The sequence below is a fragment of the Triturus cristatus genome, chromosome 7 (genome assembly GCF_964204655.1).
Source record: "Triturus cristatus chromosome 7, aTriCri1.1, whole genome shotgun sequence".
Taxonomy (NCBI): Eukaryota; Metazoa; Chordata; class Amphibia; order Caudata; family Salamandridae; genus Triturus; species Triturus cristatus.
Genome location: NC_140590.1, coordinates 1444699224 through 1444723995, shown reverse-complemented (window position 1 = coordinate 1444723995; position 24772 = coordinate 1444699224). Strand labels below are relative to the sequence as shown.

Below are 24772 nucleotides of genomic sequence, written 5' to 3'. Positions count from 1 at the left end.
TAATTAGAATAAAACTAGCTAACTGCATAATACTGGATGTACTGCTAAACAGTACAGATACACTGCTAAAACAGTGCAGACCGGATCTGTGCACCCAAACCCGTGTTGACCGGCACAAACCAATGCGCACGTCTAGATGCATCCCCAGCAACGGTACTCACCGGGAAGCACGGAACGGAAGGCCTCGGAAACTCTGGACTGGACTAGACCAGACTGGACTCGACTCGACTCGTGACGTAGATACTTCGGAACTTCGGAACCTGGTGGGCCTCTGTATACCTCGGATCTTGCTCTCTCAGCTAGGTTCTGGTCGGGATCCTCCGCACTCCTCACCGCCTCGTCTGGGTGTTGATCGCAGCCTCAGTCACCTCCGTTGGCCTGAGGGAGGTACAGGAAATCCTGCGGGTACGCGTAGTTGTCCGTCCGGCTGTGGCAGGAGACCGGGTCTGCAACGCACCTCCGGCGCGTGGGGTGGGGGAGGAGTCCCTGTTTGGGCGCCAATTATGTGGTACATTTTAAATTACCTGTACTTAATTTATGCGGTAAAGTTCAATAAGGATAACTCAGAATAAATAAGAGGCAGAATCCGTGATATTAGAGGTTTTAAAAGGGGTTTTATTCCTTACAAAGGAATTGGTTCGAACCAGGCAATCGGATTCCGTCACCACGAAGGTTCGGGAAGGGATTGAGCATATTTTATTGACAGGTTATCATATATATAGTCAATGCATTACAGTAAAGGCAAATGCAGGAGGCGTAACAGCTGAGAGGAGAGATAAGAATACACATACGTAATGAAAAAAGGCGTTACAATAGGCGTGCATAAGGGCGTGTACTGGAAACGTCATTATGAGGATGTTACAGGTGGGTGGATCCATAAGAGAATCCTGCAATGTCAGCAGAAATACATGGCAGAGAGGCGCGTGCAGCAGCATGACGTGTGATTGACGTGTAACTGGAGGGTGAAGGGGACTTGACATTTAGCCCTACATGAGGAGACAGAAGTCTGGGATGTCAGAACAACCTAATCCCAAATCGTATCTAATATCTTGTGTTTAAGGAACTGTATTATCTGGAAGGAAAGGTCTCTCGGGCAGAGGCTATCCTATACTGACTGCTAGTGCGTGTATAAGCGTCTACGTGTCTACATGAGATGCGAGGGGGCATGGGCCTACCATGGTAACAGGAGCTATGAATTACTTGCACGGAGACAGTGAGGCCGGGCCCTTTGCTCTGCCGCTGGAAGGGTGTTTACCTAAACTACTAGACAGGAATGTATTTTTTCGAGGAGCGGAGCAGATAACTTGAAGGCAAAATACAGTCTTGGCAGGCAACAGGCCGAGCCGGGCACCGTTAGCCGCGCAGGGAGTAATACAAAGGTCATGGATACAGATGCAGGTCCAGGCTGGAGCATTCAGAGACAGAAGGCAGGATAAGGCTCGATGGCAGAATTCAGGGCCTAACTTGCCATAGCTGAAAAACGTGAAAGGTGCACCATATAAAGACGGTGGCAAGGCATACTTAGGAACGGAATATTCGACCCATTCATGGTGGGTCTGTAAGAGGACATGTTAACGTTGGACACAAATGTATTTGCGTCTTCATAGCTGGAAGTGGAGGGAACATACATGTACTTGTAGCACGTACATGGAGCCGTTGGGGTCTAAGATAGGGGACACAATTGATCATAAAAATTCATATTTCCTCACTGCGACTGCTAATTCCTGGGGCTGTCCCCACTTGCAGCTGCCAATGTCTCTTACTGTCCACCCCAGCAGCCGGTCACTGTATTCTACTGACCTCTGCTCCCTGGTGTCGGTCCATCCCATTAATTATCCATCCCAGTGCACCTCTCCATGACTGTCCAAACGTGGGTCTCTCAGCCCTTGTATATATCCTTCTCAAACTCTACTCACCTTTAGGTGTCCTCTCAATTCTCACATTAAACTCCAAGTCGCGCAGGTCGCTCATGAGTTCCTCATTCTAGCTCTTGTCTCCCTACACTTTGCATGTCCAGAACTTCTAAATTCGGAGATCCTTGCATACCTGACTGCTCTTGCCTATGCCAGGGATGTATAACCCTGAGTCTGGCATGAAGAAAAGGGAGAATGACCTCTCTCCTACGCATAGCTTATCTTTTAAATTCAGTATTCCCGTTTGCCAGGAGTTTGGACGGAACACACCTATCCACGCCGAAGGTACACAAATTGCACCGCATCAGATGACTGCACTGATCACGCCCAGCACCAGAACCATTCTTGCTATTTCAACCCAACCAATAGAGCACTGTTGGCTCTCCTTGAAAATAAGCCACAGGTTCATTTACCAACCCAAACACTACAGGATTCTACAAACCCTACTCCTCATCACTCATGTTGAAGCCTGCCCCATTCCTGCCCTTTTGCAAGCCAGTCAGGAGGATTGTCTGCACGTGGGGTGAAGTTGACAGCACTGGGAATGTAAACAGTGCTGAAGGAGAAGTAGGCCTAGATTGATCTACATTAGAAGTAGAGCGAAAGGAATGTTGTATTTGCAAGAAATCCCCAGTTCAACAACATACTGAGTGGGGGCAAGGAGGAGTGTTTGTGGCAGTTGTAGAAAATAATGCTCTGAAATGACCATCAGGAACACATATTTGCCATAGAAACACATTTCACATCCTCACAATTTTGTGTTTACCATGGGTTGATTGATTGATTGATCAGAGGTGTCACTTTGCCTCCCAGTAGAATTTGTGGTGAACAGGAATCAAGTGTACATTCTGTTGCTTAGAAACCAAGTACATGAATTGGCAAATATCTCCTACAGTCACCATCCTGGGGCTTAGTAGGGCTGCTAGTAGTTGCTCTTTAGTTGGGTCTAGAGCCTAACATCTGCAGCTGCACCTGGCATTGCTGATGATGTAATACTGCCCATGATTACAAGTTCAATGGCTTTCTGTATTTTAAAGCACTAACGCTCTTCTTATCCTTCTTACAGATACCGGACTCTTTTTCGACCAAAGTACAAGATTGGCTACAAGACAATCACCGAGTTGGAGTGGAGATGCTGTCCGGGGTTCTCAGGAGAAGGGTGTCACGACAACCCCACCCAACAACCAGGACTCTTTCCCCACTTCCCTGGCCCCAAAGTACCACCAGGATCAAAGATGTTCCCAGGTGGCATGATACCGCCTGCCCACCCTAAGCCGCATCTTGACACATTCCCAGGAGGCCAAGTGCCATCAAAAAAGAGCAATTATGGTGAGCTACACCTATTTTTTTAAACTCTACCCTCTCCCCATGGATTCCCTACATGATTTCTGCTTACCACTTTGTTCTCCACTTTATTCTTCCTCCACATTGTCCTTCCTCTAGAACTTTGTTCTTCTCATAGCATGTTCCGCCTTCTTTTATATGTCTTTCCTCTTCTACTTCTTTTGCGTCTTACCTCTCCCTTTTTTTTTAGCACCACCTTGCTTTCCTCCAATCATTCCCCCCACATCCCTCATTATTCTTACAGCTAATACAATGTGGCATGAACTGGAAACAAGGAACTATACACAAAGTCTGAGTGAGTACCGGCTGTACTCAAAGGAGACTGACTGCCACCATCCCCCAAAAATGAATTTGTGTGGCCCTCAAACGAGAATTTGGCAAAATTGAAGAGGTGCTGGTGAAGAGGAAATATTCCAGTTTTCTGCCCAAATCGCCCACAACTGTCATATATGTGTCAGTCAAAGAGAGCTCCTTACAACCTCCTTTGGGTCCACATGGCTAGTTCCCTTCACCAGTGAAATAAAAGACAGACCTCGAGGAACACTTGCCCATTCTAATTCCATTTTGCTTCTCTGGTATAACATGGCAGCATACACTAGCAATGTCGAGTTCAAGTATGCAATAAGAGCTTCACTACCCTGGAAACCTGGCTGTTGGACGGCTAGCTGTGTTCGACTTGGACTTCACCCATCTGGTTCTCGTCACGGGTCCTCTGGCATTTTGACAACAGATTTCTTAGATGTTAGAGGCAGGGGTGTAAGGGAACTGATTTTGTAAAGGACTTGCTTTTTCCCATACAAGCATGGCCTAGGTTGTCATTGTCATGCAAAAAGCACCAACATTCGAACAATGCACTAATAAAAACTTTACCTACTAATCAGAAATGCTGATTGCAACTAATGAATTTGAAAAATATAGACTTGTCAATTTCTCTCTGGAGCTAGCAAAGAATGCAACTTGCATTGCAAAGCGACAAACAGATGGCAGTCTCTGAAAAGAACAAACGTCGCAACCCTCACAGAGCAAAAGCTGTCAATATACACCCACAGTCGGTGGAAATTACCCATATTTTCAGAACAGTGTTTTCTTGGAGGTTTATATCTTCAAAGCTATTTAGAGGTATACCTAAGACAATCCGGTTATGCTCCACCCCAGATTCCACTGATAATCCTGCTTTAGACAGCTGCTTATCCTTCGATTAAGGACATGTTGTCCCGCGAACCCCAATCTACAATTTAGACAGGCAAGCAAGAGACCTTGGGGGATGCACATCTAAAAGTAGCAGAATTCTGGGAGCAGGCAAGCATATTAATGGCAATATCCCTTCACACACAACCTCCTGTCAATGTCAGATGGTAAACAACCCTACTCTTGTATTAACACGGTGGCAACGTCAATTAAGACTCATGCAGCAACGAGATAAAATCTGTTTATTCTTTAATCAAGCAAAGAGGCATTTTATCCTAACCTTTCATTTGAATATTTGTTAACTCAAACTGGAATATTTTGTACTCACTTGAGAAACATGTTTTTTTCCAAAAATGGTTCATGAAACTTAACTAAACTAATCTGTCCAAAGGATGTACAGCCAGGTCCATCAGAATATCCTTGTCTTATCCCCAAAGGTGTTCTCTAAATGTGGTTGCACTGGTTTTCCCCTATAGTTTCCAATGTTACCACAAAGTAAGCTTAGAGTTACATAATAAAATTCAAATTTTACATCAAACTCATAGAGGCTCAGGTTACCTGCAAGCATACAGTGTAGATTTCTACAGAGGAAAGTCAGAATTTCACAGCTGATTGTCAACAGATAGCATTTGACTCAGTTCCAGAACAAGCCATGATCAATTAAAACTTCTCAATTTTATTGGAGATTAATTTAGGAAAGTTGACAGTGGGCCAATGTCACTTCTTCCTTCTATTTAAGATTAATTTAGGAAAGTTGACAGTGGACTAATGTCACTTCTTCCTTTCTATTTAAGATTGATTTAGGAAAGTTGACAGTGGACCAATGGGAAATTGAATAACTCAATTGCTTGGAAGAGCAGTTGATTAACTAAAAAGTCCATTGCTCCATACTGCGGATTATGCTACCTTTGCAGTCTCAGACAAGGTTGGGCCTGCATATTAACCTGGCCGCATACATAAACATTTGGCAAGTTACTTAAAATTCCCTATTGATTTTGAGCATGGGACACTTGTTATTAATTGATATGCTAGTGGTAGCCTCCAAGTATGTGAACAATTCTTGCCTAGAATTGGCAAGTGCAGGGCAGTCATTAAATGTATGCATTATGTTTGCATTCTGTGATAGCAAGTTGGTCAAATGATTTTCTTCATTTTTCTTCATCGTGCAAATTTTTCAGGACTATTATGTAGCCAGAGATTTGCCTAGACTAGTAGCTAGGGCACACACTTAATTAACTGACTGAAATCTGTCCTGGTCTACTCCTCACCAAGCTCTTTTTTTCCACGCGGTTTGCCTTTTCCCTCAATATTTCTTCTAATGGTAAGGAACACTTTGTACTTTTGTTCATTTGATCAGGTTGTAACAGCCTCCTTATTACAAGTTGGACATTCAAGTGAAAGTCCACAATATTGCTGTCCAGAAATAAAATCACAGTTAGGTACTTAAAGACACATTCTAAAGATATCTCAAATCGGTCCTGTATTCCCCGGAAGGACATATTGCCCCATCAGTCATTGTCCACTACATTTTATTATCTATATGTCTTGGCTTTAAAAATGTCAGGGGGTGACTGTTAGTGTTGCATGGGTGTAGGTACATTCAGATATTTCAAATAATTAAATGAAATATTGAACAGTCTTGAACTACACCTTTATGAAAAATTTAAGTCTCTGCACGTAAACATGTATCTTGGTTGCTCAACATTTAATATATAAATTAGCAATAAGGCATAGAAGACAGTTTTGAAAGTTCAATACTATATCAATTTACTCAATTACCTACCAAACTAAGAAGGTAAACGTAAGGTGAGGAATGCATCCAGTTGTAATAGCTTGCCAGCTCTTCTAGCACTGAGACATGCCTATATCATCTAGTTATATGAGATTGTAACTTTGAAAAAATGGATTCAGAGCATACAGCTGTGGTGCCCAACTTAAATATAAGAGTCAGAACATGTTGTCATTTTAATTAAATTGCATCTACCAATAAGTATTGGAGATCACTATTTAAAAAAATACCCCAGATTTAATGAAGTAACTTCTTAGGGGCATATCTACAACGCGGCGATAGAAAATTATCGCTGCTTTTGCGGCCGTTTTCGTCCGAAAAGCGGCGATAATTGTATCGCCTAATTAGCAAGCTCACGCTAACGTGTGAAACCTTGCATTAGCGCAGGAATTCCTAACGCCCAGCTTTGCATCTCTAATGAGATGCAAAGTGGGCGTTCCTGACCTGACATGACAGGAGAAATGTCGCTAAGCGACATTTCTCCTATCATCAAGCCCCACGCCATGAAGCATAGCGGCAAGAAAAGTAGCGATAACCCCTGTTATCGCTACTTTCCTTACGCCTGCTTCAGGACTGACTTAGCCATGATATCCTATGGAAGGTGGATATCATGGCTAAGTTTGTGCGGCCCTATCAACAAGCTAAAGCAACATTTCGTGAGATTATCACTGGGATTCCAGCGATAATCTCACGTTAGGCAGTTAGCGCTACGATTTGTATCGCTTTTGAGATAAGCGTTGATAATAGCACACTATCTCAGCGATAAAAATCCACGCTAGCCTGCGATAAATATCCTAGCGCTAGGTGCGCTTAGCGATAATTATCGCCGGTTGTTGCTGATATGCCCCTTAGTTCTCTATGAAGATTCTGGAGTGGTCGAAAGTTAATATTGCACGAAGATTAGTTAGCATCCTCTTGGTACAATTGGGAGCCAAAGCGTGACGCGAGCTTGGATAATTTTTGTTTTGGAGACTTTACTGTACAGTGCTTGTTGCCAAAATGTAATAACAATCTTTCCAATTGCTGACAGAGCATCTGCCGGGTTATGAGAGTAGACGGCAACATTATCTAGTTATTGATGCATTTTAACTTACCTGGGCTGAGTGTGCACTGGCTCCATAGTCTTATGTTGCACTTTCTGAACACCAGCACCATCTAGCCTTGTAGTCTACTTCAGCGGGTCTGGAATAGCTTGCATAGACACTGGGCAAGAGTGTTCAAAATATGCACTCAGCCAAAGGTACTAAAGTACACTTGGATGACACTGTACTGATTGGCAGTATTATTTTGAGAGCTCCCATCCAGCGCCATTCTCACATCCTCTACACCAGGCTTCTCCAACGAGTAGCTTGTGAGCTACTTGCAGCTCTCCAGCTACCTTTAAGTAGCTCTCCTATGTGCAGCCCTGCCTTCTGAATCAGAAGCTTTTACTTTGTTGCATATATTTATACCAAAATTGAAAAGAGTGTTTGGAGATAAAAATGTGTGCATTTTCAGAACTCATAAGCTAATGGTTTGAAAAAAATGATAGACTTTGTCAAATATATTCAAAGACGATATATGAGTGATAAATCGATCGGCATCAGGGAGACTTATAACTCATATTATTACTTTGGTACCAGGGGTATTACAGCTGTGGCCATTATGGATTATCCATTTAGAGGCATTCTAACTTGGTGAAACCTTTTTTTAATTACTGGTGGCTGCCCTGTCTGTGGCGCTGTGTTGATCACTGCTTGTAATCTTGCATGGTTGCTAATGTAATCTTGTCTGATATGCTCAATAGTACAATGGTAATACCAGTAGCTCAGGGTGATATTCATTTAACATGAGTAGCTCTCATAACAGAAAATGTGGGAGACCCCTGCTCTAAACGCTCACACTCAATTCACCGAATCCCCTGAATGATCGTTCAAAGTGATTGATCCTACTCAACAAGAAACTTGGGGGCATATTAACATTGGCCAGCGATAATTATCGCTGGCCCCATATAGCGGTAGAAATATTATCGCCGGCTATCGCTGAAAATTATCGCCATGATATCGCTATATTAACAATACATAGCGCTATGGCGATAATATTCCAGCGATAGCGGTGTTTACCATGGAACATCGCTGGTTTTCCAGCGATGTTCCATGGAAAACAGTGATAACATTGCTGATACGACCCTGTGGTTGTGTCAGCATAATCCACTTACCATTATTAGTATGCCTTAGTCTGGAATTTAACAGACGTTAAATTCCGGTGTTAAGGCTGAAGTAGCGCAATTTTTTTTATCGCTGCACCTCCTTGTTAATATCGCGCAGCTGCCATCGCGATATTTTCATGTGTTGTACTCACAGCCACGCCTTCTTTGCATCTCATTAGCGATACGAGGCTGTGAAAAAACGGGCTCTACATCAAAGAAACACGCGCTAGCGTGTCCTTGATGATATTGCGATATAATTATCGCTGCTTATCGCCCAAAAACGGACGCTAAAGCGGTGATAATTATATCGCCAGCCCTTGCTAATATGCCCCATAATTCTATTGCAACTAGTTGCTTGCTTGCACAACCCACTTATAATCAATGCCCATATAGTGCTAACTACAACTGAGGCGGGTGGTTACTTTCAGCCTTGTCCCTGGAGCTGCCTAGTTCCCTCTAAATGGACTACCTCTGAGGTTTCTGTTCCTTCCTATGCTCCTGCACAGTGCAGAGTTTATTTCTGAGGGGGACCCTGGATTCTATCAGTCCGCCTGCTTCATATCTTGACTAACACCTTACAGTGAAAATCTGTAGGTCAGAAATCATTCAGTAGAGGTCTAAGCTCTGGTCTCCTATTTGGAAAACGTACGCTAAGCAACTACAAGGATGTTCAGTAAATCCACTTTAACCTTTTAGTATTTTCTCTCAGACAACCCAACTCCACACCACAACAGCAAAAGCTTCTGTCCCAACTTTTCTTTAATGCAGCCCATGGGCATCGGTTCACCAGTTAAAACAAGTAATTTAGGGAAAAAATCCTTCATACTATTGAAAAGCTCTCCTCATCCACTTGATCATCTAAAAGAATCAAGGCAACTTGCATTCTTTCACTCAGCAATTTCATTCTAGCATAGCAATGATGTTACTCCAAAAAAACATATAGAAGCGAAGCCTTAAACGCCTAAAGTGAACACTAAATGCAAACTTAACAAAAATCAAAACTCTTCTGGATTGCATTTGAAGGATAACTCCGGGATAAAATTCAACTGTCCCCTTCAAAACTGTAAATCTGCAATTGCCCAGAATACCAAAATAGTAGATTACATTCATGAGCATAATGTAGATTTTTGGGTGCTCAGTTTTCTGATACATTTCAAAGCACAGATCGTCCGAGAGCGTGCCTTGAAAAAAGAGGAAAATCTCTGTTTTTAAATCCTTCCGATTCTTCCAAATAGATGGTCATCAACAAAACATACTAGATTTGAAATTATCTATCACCCTCCAGGAACTTAGCTCAGATTTGTTGATTAATGTGTGGAGTACATGTCAAATCAACTACTAAAATAATTGTAATATTTTCTCTGGGTGATTTGAATATTTTTAGTGAGACACAGAAATATGATCAAAATCGAAATCTTGGCACTTTTCCTAAAAATAAATGAACTAAAACCGAACAAAGATAAGGGGATCTCCTTCCGCTAGACTCAGCTCTGTATATCCATACATGAGTTGTCATTGGTTAGGTGTGTGTGGATCACCTTTAGATCACCTTGTGATTCACCCCACTCTTGTGACCACCAATCGAAAACCATAGCTAACCAAGCTAAGAAAGAACTGACCTGAGCCGCGATGTCAGTGAGCTTTAATATCCAGGCACAACACATGATCACAGCTGAACATAAAATTGGTTTTGAAATCAAAGAATCCGCTAGCCCTTCATCTATTATCCTGTAAGACCAAACTTCTGTAGTCCTATTAAACTGTAACAAAATCACAGCAAAATTTGTTGACACCACAGCTCTCCAAAAAACTGAAGAAACAGAAAGTCAAATTTCGGGAATACAGTACTGCTGAAGACAAGTTCTGCTGTAAATAAATATCGCCTAAAACCTTGGATATTAACCTATGATAAAAATATTCTACAAGCCAAAGCAAACTAGTTCTGAAGAAACCAGAACTTATTCCTCAAGCATGACCATGTCAAAACCTTGAATAAAAAAACAATCGATGACCCTTCCCACCTTGATAGGTTCTTTGACTGCACAGACACACCAATTGTAACTAAACTCATAGAAAACTGTGTCGCTACAGTGCTACGACAATATTTGAAAGCCAACTATCTGCTGCATGTAAAAGTGAAAGATAACTCCCTAAACTTTGTTGATTGAAAATGAAGTGCTTCTTAATTGCATTAGATTTATCCTCAGCCTTAAGCACAATGAACCACAATATCCTCCTTCTCACTCCATTACAAAAGTTTGGGATTGATAAGCTAGAAGTAAAATGGTTCAAAGCTTACCATATGAAAAAGGTGCAATATGTAAAAATTTGAAAAACTCTGGACACAAGGCTGCTCACATTTTCCAACTGTGCAGAGAAGGCAGAAAATGCCAGTGGGAGGACCAGCCAGTGTTAGGGGGAGTGGGGTGTCGATTGGTCTGGGTAAGTTAGGATCAGTCCATAGGAGCATTGTCAGCTCCCTTCAAGTTGTGCTCTAGGCAGATGGGGACACGCTGTCCTTCCTCAGGGGGAAGCAGCGTTTACATTGCATGCGGTACAACTCATGCGATTGCAACGCGGTCGTTACAACAACCACGTAGTTACAATGCTAACCATTACAACAAAAATCGTTTCTACAACTTGCTGTAGGGGGCGCTCTAAACTAAGGAATAGTAGAATTTAACATTCCACAGCTTCCCTACTGTCGGGCAGGCTGGAGTTAGAATAGTAAAATATACCATTCCTAAGTCCAGCGCGCCCCCTACAGCATGTCGTAGAGATGACTTGCGATGTAATGGTATGCACTGTAACAACACGCTTGTTGTAACAACCTCATTGTAATCGCATGCGTAGTCCCGTGTGATGTAACATTGCATATTCTTCCTCAGAGAGAAGTTGCTGGGCGAGTGTTTCAAATGATTAGAAATTGTTTATCTCATAAAGGTTTTATTTATTGACAATATAATCTTATGAGATACTGCAGGAATGGTGAAGTAATCTGTTCAAACTGTATAAAAATGATGTTCAGCACTCAGCTTGTGCAGCTATAAAAAAAACATAGATAAAAATGTCTCTGCTGGAGGCTATAATGCCACCAAAGCACTGTTGCACTGTACGAACTACACATTACAGTGTTACTACGTAGAAACCAGTTGTTATGAATAATTTCATCTGATGGGCACATTTCCCCTATGGTATCCACTTCTTCCAAGAGAAAAAAGAAAGGATTGTGCACTACTGAAAAAAATATCCTTTTCTCATTCAATTACTTTACTTCACTCCTTTTACTTTTCCAAGACAAAAATACTTTTCTGAGAGCAAAGGTGATGGGCTGATTCCCCACTGTCTGGCACTGTGCTCTGTTACACTATATGCTTGCTTTGGCAATGACTATCAGATGTTCTTTAAACATTTCTAAACATGTTGTTGGATTCATCTCGGTCAACAGTCAAGTGCTGTAATGAAGATCAACTAATTGCAAAGGTTATCAATGTAGACGAATGATGTATATTCATCGTCTTAGTTAACATTGGAGACAGTACTAAGAGGGAAGGGGAAGTCCTGGGGAAAGATGGTGAACGAGTAGTGCCATGGTGTGCCGGGTCCTCCCTGAGCTCACAAACTTTATGTAGCGAAAGGTTGCAGGGACGTGGCAAATTTTGTAGCGTAGTCATAATCAGTGGAATGCTGCTCAGCTGACTGCAGATTGACGGCATCAAGACCTCCAGTTTGGGAGGGCTCGCATTGAGGCTCCAAACAAATTTGGCACTCAGAGTGGTGTACCTCACTATTGCTGGTGGACAAAGTCCCCATATCGGAAGAACCCACATTAGTGCTACAGCGGCTGGCAGGTTAATGAGCATCCGTGGTGGAAGAATGGCGTCAAAGGATGTCAGAGCCGCCCGTGACAAGATGGGGAGCGGAGGCTCTAGTTCTCGACAGCAGCTGGTTAAGCAGGAGTTTCCAGCCGGCCAAAGCAAGACCGAGTGATCGGCAACGCTGGAGTGAGGGGAGAGGCTGGAGCCATCAAATGGGCAGATGGAGCCGCAACTGCTAATGGGGTGGAGGTTAGTGCCTCCGGCAACAAAGGGTGAGCAAAAGCAATGAGGAATTCCACAACCGGCGATAACAGACTTTTTTGCTGAGTCATCTTGGTTCTTCTGCAGTGGCGGAGCTTGGCAGTGGGAGCACGCAGCATAAGGAGGTGGGTGGACTCATCCCCTCCATTTGTGGAGATAAGTCCTCTCCAGTTGATGCTGATGCTGGAAGTGTGAAGGAGGCACAAGAGACGCAGGATGCTGTGAATGGGTCAAGGGAACAGACTGTGCCGATGGCGACTGAGCTACTGGTGGTTAATCGAGAAGGTGAGGCCTCTAAGATTTACCAACATGAATGTTGATGATTCCAAGAGGGCAAGGATTTGCATTAGCAGTGGTTTGTAGGGGAATTTGGAACTAGCTGACTCAGGAATTGGCAACAGAACAAAGGAAGGAGGGACATATTGAGTCTGATGGGGTAGGTGTCAACCAAAATCTCAATTTCTCTAGTGGGGGGGATTTTATTTCCTCACGGAAAATTTTTAAACTACTGATGTAGGTTTTGGAACAAGTGAGGATGAACTCTGTGATTCCCTATTAGGTGAGAGTGGCAACTTTTGTATGATACGGGGGGCACTGGGAAACACAGGAAGCAACTGAAGTCACAGAAGGCTCAAGAGAAGTAAGAGAGGACCCCCCATGGATGGGAAAACAAAGAAAGTAACCCATCCAGCAGATGTACTGAAATGGGACTAGTCAGATACTCAATTGATGTGCCAGGTTGGGTGGGTATAATAATTCTGGTGACCCTGGTGGGAAGGTCCCCATAAGCACTGAGAAGGAACCAAATGACTCCACACTAAAGTTTATTCCGTGTACTATTAAGGAACATCAAACAGAGACCAGACCTGAGACCCGGAGAGCCAGATTAGCCACTAACAACTCAAAGGTACAATAAATCAAAGTGACTAAATCCTTGGTCGGGATTGGAGATAAACTCAATGCCATAGAAGAGAGAACAAAAGAGGCTGAAATAGAACGGGGGAGACTCAAGGGTCAGGTTGAGATGCAGGATGGTCAACTTTCGGATATCTTATGGAAGATTGACGATTTTGAGAACCGCCAAAGGCAAAATAATCTTCGGTTTCTTGGGATAAGGGAAGGGGTGGAGGGCAGTGAATTTAGATCTTTTTTCTTGATCTGCTAAAGATTGCCTTCCCAGAACTCGGGTCTTGGACCTGGTGAGACAGAAGTACAATGGGTCAAAGATATCCACATATGCGTAGGATCCAGAATCCCACAGGAGGAGCAACAGAAAGTCAGCCCGAGCAGTATTGGTGTACTTTGCGAATTTTCTCCTCCGACAAGGCATTTTTGAGGAGGCTCGACCTGATGCTCAGCTGAACTTTAATGATTTCTTATTCTTTGCACTCCCTATTTTTTTCCATGCCACGGTGGAAAGGAGGTGGCAGCTAAAACAGCTAATAAAAGCTTTTCTGGAAGCCGGAGGGAAGCTTTTCTGCTAGCTCCAGCTTGGTTAAAACTATTTTCAAGGGGAAAATTAGAACATTTATCTCAGAAATACAGGCCGAGAAATATTTCATTAGCCTGGGTCCACAACTTGCATTTGATTATGGCCTGAGAAAATGAATGTTATTGAATTTAAATATTACAGGGGCATGGTAGAGGTTTTGATTGCTCTAGTGGAGTGTGTTTTTTGTTGTTTCTTTGTTTTTGTTCTTTTGACTTTATGAATATATGAGTAATCATGGGTTTGATTTATGGTGGAGGAGCTGGAGGGGTGAGCCGGTAGAGGCATACCTGGGAGCCAATCCACAGGCCTTGAGTGGTAGGTGGTGGGGGGTAGGATCGGGTGGGGATGGGTCAGGGGGCAGAGAGAGGGGGTGGGAGGGTAGGGAGGGGTGGTTAGGCTTTAGTGGGTATGGATTGGATCACAGGTGGTCTTTTCAGTGGGAAGGTGGAGAAGCAGGGGAATCTATAGCCGGTATGTAGAAGGCCATTGAGTTATATTGCCCTAAAGGTAAAAGAACAGAGAGTAGTTTATTTTTTTAAACAATATCAACAAAAACATTCAGAGCCAGGTAGGTTATTCCAAAAAGGACTAGGAGGTTTAATGGAGGGTCAGGTTTTTGGTTGAGATTAAGACAAGTCAATGGCTAAGATTGGTATTATGACTATAAATATGTGTTGTCTTAACGATGGTTGCAAGAGATGGAGGGTAACAGAGGATCTAAAAGTGCTTAGGGCGGATTTTTATTGCTTACAAGAAATGCATATAGAGCAGTAAAATGGGCATAAAATTAATTGCTGGCACTAACGAAGACACAAAAACAACGGGGGTTGCAATATTAGTATGAAGAAGGGTGGGAGAATGCATCCATAGTAAAGCAGATAGATATGGACTCTGGGTTATTGTTGAGTGGGGACATGGTAAAGGGTCTTTTATGTTATGCACAGTGTATGGAGTGGTCCATAGCAGTAGATTTGCCAATCTGGCCAGACCCCTACATCATTTGTGGTGATTTTAATCTTAATGGATCAGGATGTCACAATTGGGTATATCGGGTAATTATACAGGTCGGAAACCACAGGTATTTAAAGCTCTTAGAAGCTTTAAAAGAGGAATAGGCCTGTCAGACGCATGGGAGAAGTTAAGGGCGCCTGATTTAGGCTATACTTATTATCCTGTTCCCCATGGGACCTTTGCCCGATTGGATTATTTTTTCCTGTCACCAGAGTTATTAAGGGATGCCCAGATCCAATTATATCCCAGAGTAATGTCAGATCACAATCCTCTAGTAATCTAATTAGCTATGGACAGGATCACTAGGAATACCAGTAGTTGGACTTTCAAAGAGGTCATTTGGCAGATCCCGGTTACATCGCCCACATGAATATATGGATTCCTGAGTTTTTAGATTCAAATAGGGGAAGTGCCCCATTGGGAGTGGTCTGGGATGCCTTCAATTCAGTAATAAGAGGAGAAACCCTGAGGTATAGTTTGAACCGGAAAAAGCAGGAAAAATTATTGCTCAAACAACTGTATCATGATCTTACTAAAGCAGAGACTTTGCTTATCAATGCAATATGGGGAGGAGGAATTAATGTTTAATTGGCCCAGCAGCAAATAGCTAAAGCTGAAATGAATGAAGTTACAGCTAAAAAAATGCCAAAAAGTACCTTATCAGGAGGCAGGAGTACTATGAATATAATGAGAGGGTGGGACATCTATTAGCGGTACGCATTTGACAGAAGGTGGCTTCAGGCTATATTAAGGAAATAAGCGATATGGGTGGCAAAAAGGTTTCTGATCCTGAGGGCATATGGGAAGGATTCCGAGAGTATGATGCATGACTATAGCGGGCTCAACCTCAAGTGGATGAACAGAGGATGGAACAAACAGTGGCCTCAATGCCTCTGAAGAGATTAACTCAGGAGGAACATGATTTGCTAGGTGCAATATTTATGGTTGATGAATTCAGAGCATGCCTGAAAAATGTACCCTCAGGGAAAGCATGTGGAACTGATCAAATCCCTTTAGAGTTTTATAACGTTTTCTGTTCAGCTTTCATTTTAGATATAATGGAGCTCTTTGTGCAGGTGCAATGACTCCTGAATTTTGGTTGAGTGACAATATTGTGGGTTTCCTAAAGAAATATAAAGCACCGTCGATCCAGGATCATGTCACCCTATAACATTGATAAATATTGCCATGAAGCTCTATTCTAAGATGCTGGCCACTTGGTTGAGCCAAATTCTAGATAAGGTGGTATTGGTGAACCAGTATGAATTTATACCAGGTAGGAGCACCACAGATCATATCTGTCACATGATTATGCTCTTTGATGTAGCTGAGGTTGTGTATCGCTGTGTCCTTGTTGGATGCCGAAAAGGCATTTGACAGGGTCACATGAGCGTACCTCTGGGAACTAATGAGAAGGATGGGATTCGGGATGCACTTTATAAAGCAATACAAGCACTATATAAAAATCCAGTTGCCTTGCTGCAGATCATGGGTGGTCAATCAGGAATAATTTGCATTGAGAGAGGAGTGAGAAAGGGTTGTCCCGGCTCTGCTTTGCTATTTGCGATATACATAGATCCTTTTATTCGTAAATTGGAAGCTAATTTAGCCATAGTTCCTGTTAAATATCATGACTGGGAGATGAGAATTTTGGCCTTTGCAGATGATATCTTGGTTGTTTTGGCCGACCCAGTAACTACTTTGCAAATGGTAGAGGACTAGGCCACAGACATTTTCTGGTTATTCCCTTAATTTACAAAAAACGATATTGGCGGTGAATAAATTAATTGCTCATCAGGATCCAAGGGTGGTGAACAGGAGGTCTATCTGGGAATAAAGATTAGTGCAAAGGTAGATCAGGTGGTCAAGAACAATATTGGACTGATATTAGTTAAAGCGAAACAGGATTTTGAGAGCTGGCACAATCTTCACCTGTCTATTGTAGGTGCAATATACTAAAGATGTTGTTTCTGCCAAATGATTTTATACCTTTTTAGGTCTATCCCGCTGAACATTGAAAATGTTTGGATACCTTGGTTTCTAGATTTATATGGTCCTATGGTAGAACAAGGAGGTCGATTACATTTCTGACATTATTTAGGGAGGGTGTGCGTCCTCTGGAATTTTAAACTCTATCAATTAGCTGCCGCTCTTCAATATATGAGGGTTCTGGTGACTGAAAGGGAGGAAGTGCCTGAATCTATACGGCAGTGTATCATCAATTTATGAGTTAACAATCAAATCTAAAGCTAAAGGATGTTTATTAAGGCTGTTCGAACCCAGCTATTACAAGAAAGTTAGCTTTTAGGTGTTGGCGACAGCTTACAAAAACTGGGTGGATTTCAGGAAGAAATTCGGAATTGGGAAATGGAATTGGTATACTTTACTACAAAGGAATCCATCACTTCCAGGAATATTTCATGATGCCTGTCTGGCTAGATGGGAGAAATTGGGTTTATGTAAACTGAGGGATCTCTTCCAAGATCAGAGGTTTGCGTCATTTAAGGAATTGACGGTTACATTTGATCTAAATCATAGGGATTTTTTTTAATTTGCAATTTTCTGTGTGAAAAAAATGGTGGGCCAGCGGGTTTTGAGAAGATACCATTTTTGGAGCTACTGCTTGGGGAAGAAAAACTCTCTATTAGCACAATATATGGTAAATTATGTGGGGCCTCATGTAGGTAGCCAAATACCGGTCGGTAACGGCCGATTTTCGGTAAATATGCCGTTACCGACCGGTATTCAGACAAGTGAGATGTAAGAGTCCAAAAACCACTTTTCGGTAAATATGAGGCGGTAAATACCGATTCATATTTACCGAATTCCAAAATACCGAATCAGATTTACCGAATACATAATTAACGATTCGGTAAACATGAAGTGGTAAATATGAAGTGGTAAAATTGAAAATGACATGTAGGAGCACTCGGTAATTAAGAAATCCAGGAAAATCGGTAAATAAGAGTCGGTAATTAACACGGATTGAAAGCAGGTGGTAACCATCAACAATGCATATAGGCAAACCCAAAATGCAACAGCGTGGACAACATGGCCGCCATGTACGTCATTGCAAGGCGCCTACGTCTACAGGCAGCAGGACTGAGGGTGTGGCGACGGGAGGAACAAATCTACAGACAGCGCATCACACTATTCCAGCTGACTGATGCAGAGATACATGAGAGGTACAGGCTACACCCCGAAACCATCATGGACTTAATCAGGGACCTTCACCCACTCCTGGACCAGCCAATAAGAAGGGCGCACGCCATACCCCCACATGTGCAGGTGCTCTGCAGCCTACATATGTTGGCATCCGGCAGCTATCAGGTGGTGATAGCTGCGGTGGGTGGGGTATCCCAGAGTTGCCTGTCACGTTTCTTCAGGAAGTTCCTGGATGCCATGATGCAGAGAATGCACCACTACATAAGCTTCCCAAACACACAGGCTGCACTGCAGAAAACAAAAACAGACTTTTATCACATGGCACAGTTCCCCCATGTCATCGGCTGTATTGATGGTACACACATCCCAATCTGTCCACCAGCTGATACAGAGCACATCTACAGGAACAGGAAGTCCACCCACTCCATCAATGTGCAGGTGATCTGTGATGCAGGGAACATCATCACAGATATTGTTGCAAAGTTTCCTGGGAGCACCCACGACTCTTACATCTTCCAGAATAGTGGGATCTACACACGACTGAGTGCCGGAGAATTCGGAGAGGGATACCTGCTAGGTAAGTAACAGTGACGCCCCTTGAAACCTGCAAATCATAGTGTATAGAGGCATGTTACTGATGGTTCCCTTTTACTCATCCAGGCGACAGTGCATATGCATGCCGGTCATTCATCCTCACTCCCTACCTACACCCAGCAACCCAGAGTGAGAGACGATACAACGTGGCACATAAAACAACACGCAATGTGGTGGAGCGCACGTTTGGACTACTGAAGAGCAGGTTCCGCTGCCTGCACAAGAGCGGAGGCGCACGCCAGTACAAACCCATCACCTGCTGCAAGATTATTGCCACTTGTGCAATGCTGCACAACCTTGCCACGAAAAAAGGTACAGATGTGGAACTAACATATTTTGAGGACAACGAGGATGAGTCAGGCCAGCCAGAGGGCAACGCAGCTAGAGTGCCAACTGCAATCGATGGGAGAGAGAGACGGGCAGAGATCACATGCAACTATTTCTGAGTAAGTGAGGGGACACAGCGAGTTGTGAGAAGTCCTGACGTAGTTTTAATGTGGCACCACGCCATGAACACATGAACAGGCCAATCAGGCAATATACCATCTATACAAGGAGTATGTCCAGGGTTACGTCACCCAATGGGAAGTGGCTTAGCAGGGCTACATCAATGTTTGCGCATACGCGCTGCAGTGGTGGATTGCACGGCCTGTGCATCCTCACTAGAGCCAACCCCAAGCCGCCTGCTGCTCCTGCGTGCTTCTGGGACGGGGGGTGTGATGCTGCTGCTGGTGTCGATGCTCTCCGCAGCATCCCCTGCAGCAGTTGTCGACGCCTGACTAGTCAATAGCACCCCTAGTGCACTTGTCACCTGCACCATCCCCCGAGACAGGTCGCTGCAGCACTGTGTTAGGCCCTCCTGCATCGTCACAGAGCGCCGGCACAGTAGAGAAGTCGCAGTTGCCAGACGGTTGAGTGCCCTGCTGGTAGTGTCCCTTCTCTGGCGTTCCCGGCGCCGTGCTTCGATGTCAGCATCTAATTTGCTGCACAACTGCTGGATTGACTGGGACATGTCCCGAATGCCCGCAGCCATGCCGCTAATGTTACTGTCCATGTTGACTAATGTTGTCCTCATCACCCGCATGTGCCTCTGGACTGACATGACTGCCTTTGATTGCAGGCGCTGTTGCTTCAACATTTGGCCCTCGAGACCCAAGAAGACACCATGGCCGTCAGTGGGTGCTGGTGGACTCTGGACACGCGACCTGCGGCGCCCTCTTGCTCCCGTCTGTGCTGCCTGTGAGGTGTGGGGCACAGTGGCATGGCTCCCTTCCTGGGGCCCGGTGCGGTCTTCTGGGCCCATGCTGTCGTCTGACGAGGTGTCTAAGGCTCGTAGCCTGGCTGCTGGACGCCTCCTCATTCTCACACCTGCAAGCGGAGATGTGGCCGGTGAATCGAACATGAGTGGCGATGCTGGCTCTGGTTGTGGTGATGCTGGCTCTGGTTGTGGTGATGCTGGCTCTCGGTGAGGTGATGCTGGCTCTGGGTGCGGCGAGGCTGGCTGTGTTGGTGGTGCGGCTGCCAGTGGGCCTGCTCCCTGGTCTGCACTTGTGCTGGCTAGAGGTGATACTTGTGACCGGTGTGCCGTCTCTCCTGCAGCATGCCCTGTCCTGCATGATGTCACATCTGTGGACAGAAATACAACATTGGCTCAGTGTCCCCGAAGGGCTGCATTGCAAGCGTCACAATAAAACATTTCACATTCCAATATGTCCTCTGTCTCCTTGTGCCTCGAGTGCGTGACATGCCTTGTTGCCCTGTAACATTTACGTCATGGTTAGTGTTGCCCTGACTACATCTCCCGGAATGCATTGCCTGTCTGCACTGACACGTGTGGACTGCAGTGTAATTCTCGTTTCACAATGGGGGATGTGGGATAGGGGTAGGGGGGGCTACATTGCTGTGCTTTCGTCTTACCTTGGTGTGTTGCGGCTCTGGCAGAGCTGTCGGCGTCCCCAAGACCCACGACGCTCTCCTGCTGGATTGTGGCCGCCACCAGCTCCTCCAGTTCGGTGAGGGCAGGTGCCCTGTTGGTTCCACCTCCGGTCTGGCTGGCCTCCTTCTGGATGTCGCCCATCTTCCTCTTGGTTACAATCCTCAGGTCATACCAGCGCTTTTTGAGGACCTCAATGTCCCTGTGGGTCACTCCCACAGCATTGACCTGCGCCTGGATGGCCAGCCATATGTTGCGCTTTTCCGCCTCAGGCACTTGCAGGGATTGCCTTCCAAACAGCTTCTGGTGCTGCTTCACCACCTCCTCCACCAGCACCTGGAGTTCCTTGGGGCTAAATTTCAGCTTCCTCCTCCTTTCCCCTCCGTCTTTCTGTGTTCTCTGGCTGGACATGCTGTTCGTTTACCCGCTCGCACATGCAACGGCTCCCTGCGTCTCCTCTGCACTCCAAGCCTCTCCAGGGTCGGCTAATTATGTACACCTGCCTGGGTGTGGCCACTTCGGCTAATTATGTACACCTGCCTGGGTGTGGGCACTTCCTGGTTGGGTGGGCTGTCGTTGCACAGGATTAGCTGTTTCGTCAAGTCATGTGATTTTATTTACCGAATCCGTACATACCGATTCGGTATTTTCCGATTCGGTAAATACCACCTCGGTATTTTCCGATTCGGTAAATACCGCCTCGGTATTTTCCGATTCGGTAAATACCACCTCGGTATTTACCGATTCGGTGAATTCCGATTCGTGATTACCGAATGTTACCGAATCGGTAACTGTTACCGAATTTTTACCTACATATAACTTACCGATTCTAATTTACCGATTCGGTACGGCTCGGTATTTAAGAACCGGTAAAATTTATTTACCTACATGAGGCCCCCGGTATGGTACCAGACGATCTTGAGAAACACAACGCTAAATGGCAGCTAAAACTTGAAGTAGATGATTTTACTTTTTGTGATTCTTTGGAGCTACGTCATACAGTAATGTGCTCTATGGGGCTATAAGCACAGCACTACAAGACAATTTTTGATTTATATTTCACTGCCTCAAAGATTGCAAAGTGGGGGAGGACAGAGGGTGTAAACTGTCCATGCTGTCAGGCCCAAGCGGTGGATCTGGTTCATTTGTTTGGCATATGTCCTGTGTTAGATGTTCTGAGATTGCAGATTCCCAAATTCTTAGGAGACATTTATAATATTCATGTGGATTTTGACACCTTGAGTGATGCTATTGGGTGTGGATACAGATTTGAAATTAATGGAGGGGGCTCTGATGTTTATTGCAATGGCTTTATTTCGAATCTGACCTCCAGGTACCATCCTTGCAACAATGGCAAGGAAGATTTTTTTCTACTTTCAATTTAGAGAAGGCTTTATATAGACATAAAGGGAAAAAAGGCAGGTAAAAGGGGAGGAAGGTCTATGGTCTCCTTGTGGAATGGTGTCGTTCCCAGGAAAAGAGCTGAAAATTAATTGGGAGGGATCCTAAATAATAGTTAAGGATATTTTTATCGAGGGGAAAAACTGATAATTTGTTGGAGGCAAATTATCTGGTTTTTATTGTACTTGCACCTTTTCCAGTCGCTGTACTGTATTTTAATATGAATTCCGTGTAATATTTGTTTTATATCTGTTCTAAGGTTTTAATAGATGTCGATATAATATGGAGAGCCATATGTTTTGCATTCTCTTTTTACCACTTCTTAAAACCTTTCCAGATTATGACATTATAAAATATTTAAAATCATTAAAGGAGGGAAAAAGGGAGCCAGTACTAAGCATGTTTTCTTCTTGTCTTCTACAGGTAAAAATTTGCCAGGAATTTTTGGAGAAAGATTGGATCGCGTGGAAGATGATGTTAGGCGTCTCTCCCAATCCTATGACAGCTTACATAACATGGTGAACGGAATGGGTGACCACCTCCGACTTGCCATACAGGAAGATACCAATAAAATGATTGGCTCACTGATGAACAGCCCCAGTGTGCCAGATTCCAGTGTGGGCTTCGGAGTCATTCCTGATGGAATAGTTGATGGACCAGAAAAAGTAGGCATAACATACCCAGTAGCAGGGGACATCGCAGGAAAAGTCACAGAGGTAAGCGACCTTCTGAAAACCAAGATAGACCTACTGGATGAGGTTCATGGTATGGTATTGGATCATGATGGGAGAATCAAGCACCTGCTTGAAGTAGCCAAGCCATCCCCATTGACCTCCATTGAAATGCTGGAGGAGTATATTGAGAGCAAGCTGGCCAGTGTAAGGGCAGAGATGCTGGATGGCTTTGAGAAGAAATTGCTTAACCTACAGAACACATGTGACTTCCGCATCAAAGAAGTGCAACAGCAGTGCGAAGAAGAGAAAGCTGCCAATCTAAGGCTCCAGCAGTCTCTGGATGGCAAAGAGCTTCAAATCAAGAAAGATATCAGCCACTTGGAGTCCCAGATTCAAGGTCTGACTGTGGTGGAGAGCTGCTGCAGCAATATCAACTATCTCAATGAGCGTCTAGACAATGTAGAAAAGAGCATCCATGGGATTGCTGACTCCCAGAAGAACCTGAACTCCAGGCTAGACAACGAACTCTCACAGTTCTCTGCAGTGACGCTGGAAAACTTCTTCAATGGTCGCTTTGAGGATATGGAGGCCAAGATCAATGCCACCGAACGGGAAGTGGATGGTCGCTGCCATGAAGTGGAAGACAACATTAGGGGTTTGGTGGGCTTGGAGGTGGATGGCATTAAGACATCCTTTGATGATAAAATGAGAACTTTGGAAGAGAGGTTTGTCACTATTTTCGGCGAGCTCAGCAATGTCACCATGCCCATGACAGTGGATGGGGTGGTGATGCCCGTGATAGAGAATGAGCTTGCCTCCATGAAGAAACATTCCAATGATGGTATAGAGATTCTCCAGAACAGGCTGACCTCACTGGAGACTCTCTGCTCTCAGCACTGCACAACCACTACCTCTACTGACCTCGACACTTTCAGGTCTGAAATTGAAGACTGCCAGAGCAAAACTCAGGATCTCCTCCTGAAACTGGACATCAACTCAGACCTTCTGAGAAGGCTCAACCTCACCATGCTGGCATTCCAGAGGCAAAGGGAGGAGGAGGAATCTAATGCCCTTCAGGGGGAAATCACGCTCTTGAAGATTAACCTTAGCACGGTCAGCAAATCTCTCACTGGCCTGAAGGACTCCGTCACACAGTACTCGGACACGGTGCTACATGTCAATTCATCCTCAGAAGAACGGGACCGCCAAATCTCAGAGGAGGTGCACTCCATTCAAGAGAAAGTCCAGGATCATGGGTCTAGGCTGCAGTTCAGTAACCGGCGTGTGTTAGATCTCCGTGGGGACCTTGACAGGCTCAAAACTCGGATACTGAATGATCTGGGAAACTGCAAGCACGTGGCTCATGAAATTCAGAAGGAGGTGGTACGGTTTGATAAACGTGTGGGGCAGGTGGAAAGCACCTGTGGTCAACTTGGAGCTGTTACTGGAAGTTTAGACATCATCAAAGATGAACTGGAGAAACACACAGGGGGTCTGTGGGGCTATATGGACCACTTGAACGGGACCCTATCGGCCCATACACAGGAGATAGTTTCTCTAAAGGACAACCTGCTCGACTGCCAGGCCAAGGTGACAGAGCTTGCCGAGCACGTCAGCAGTTTTCCAGCCCCCAAGGATGGCAAGAAGCGCTGACTTGAACCAAAGATCAAGAGGAACTAAAATTAACTTATATATAAATATATATATTAAAAAGACAGACTGCAATGTGACAACGTTTTTTAAAAAAAATATTAAATTAAAGCTGCTACATTTCCTGGTTCTATTTTTACTTCAAAGACTAGTTTGTTCAGGGGCAGACTCTGGCCTGTTTTGTCGACTTAGCTTTAGAGTTGATGTTTTTGGTCTGGTAATTTCAAGATGGCTGTCCAAATAGTGAAGCTGAACATTTGAATCGGTTACACATACATGCAAGTGATCAGATCCCTGTAGGTTTGTGTTTATGTTTATGATTTGTAAAGCACATGGCTGCCCGAGGGCTTC

At 44.3% G+C, this 24772-nt stretch overlaps 1 protein-coding gene across 1 annotated transcript in view; it reads left to right on the top strand.

The window, feature by feature from the left end:
• Window positions 1-24554, top strand: part of EMILIN3 (elastin microfibril interfacer 3) — a 161756-nt gene extending 137202 nt beyond the window's left edge. Inside the window, exons 3-4 of the mRNA XM_085619187.1 lie at window positions 2980-3242; window positions 22521-24554. Of these exons, the coding sequence (XP_085475313.1) occupies window positions 2980-3242; window positions 22521-24424 (2167 nt within the window). The 3' untranslated portion in view covers window positions 24425-24554. The remainder of the gene's footprint in view (window positions 1-2979; window positions 3243-22520) is intronic.
• Window positions 24555-24772: the final 218 nt, after the last annotated feature.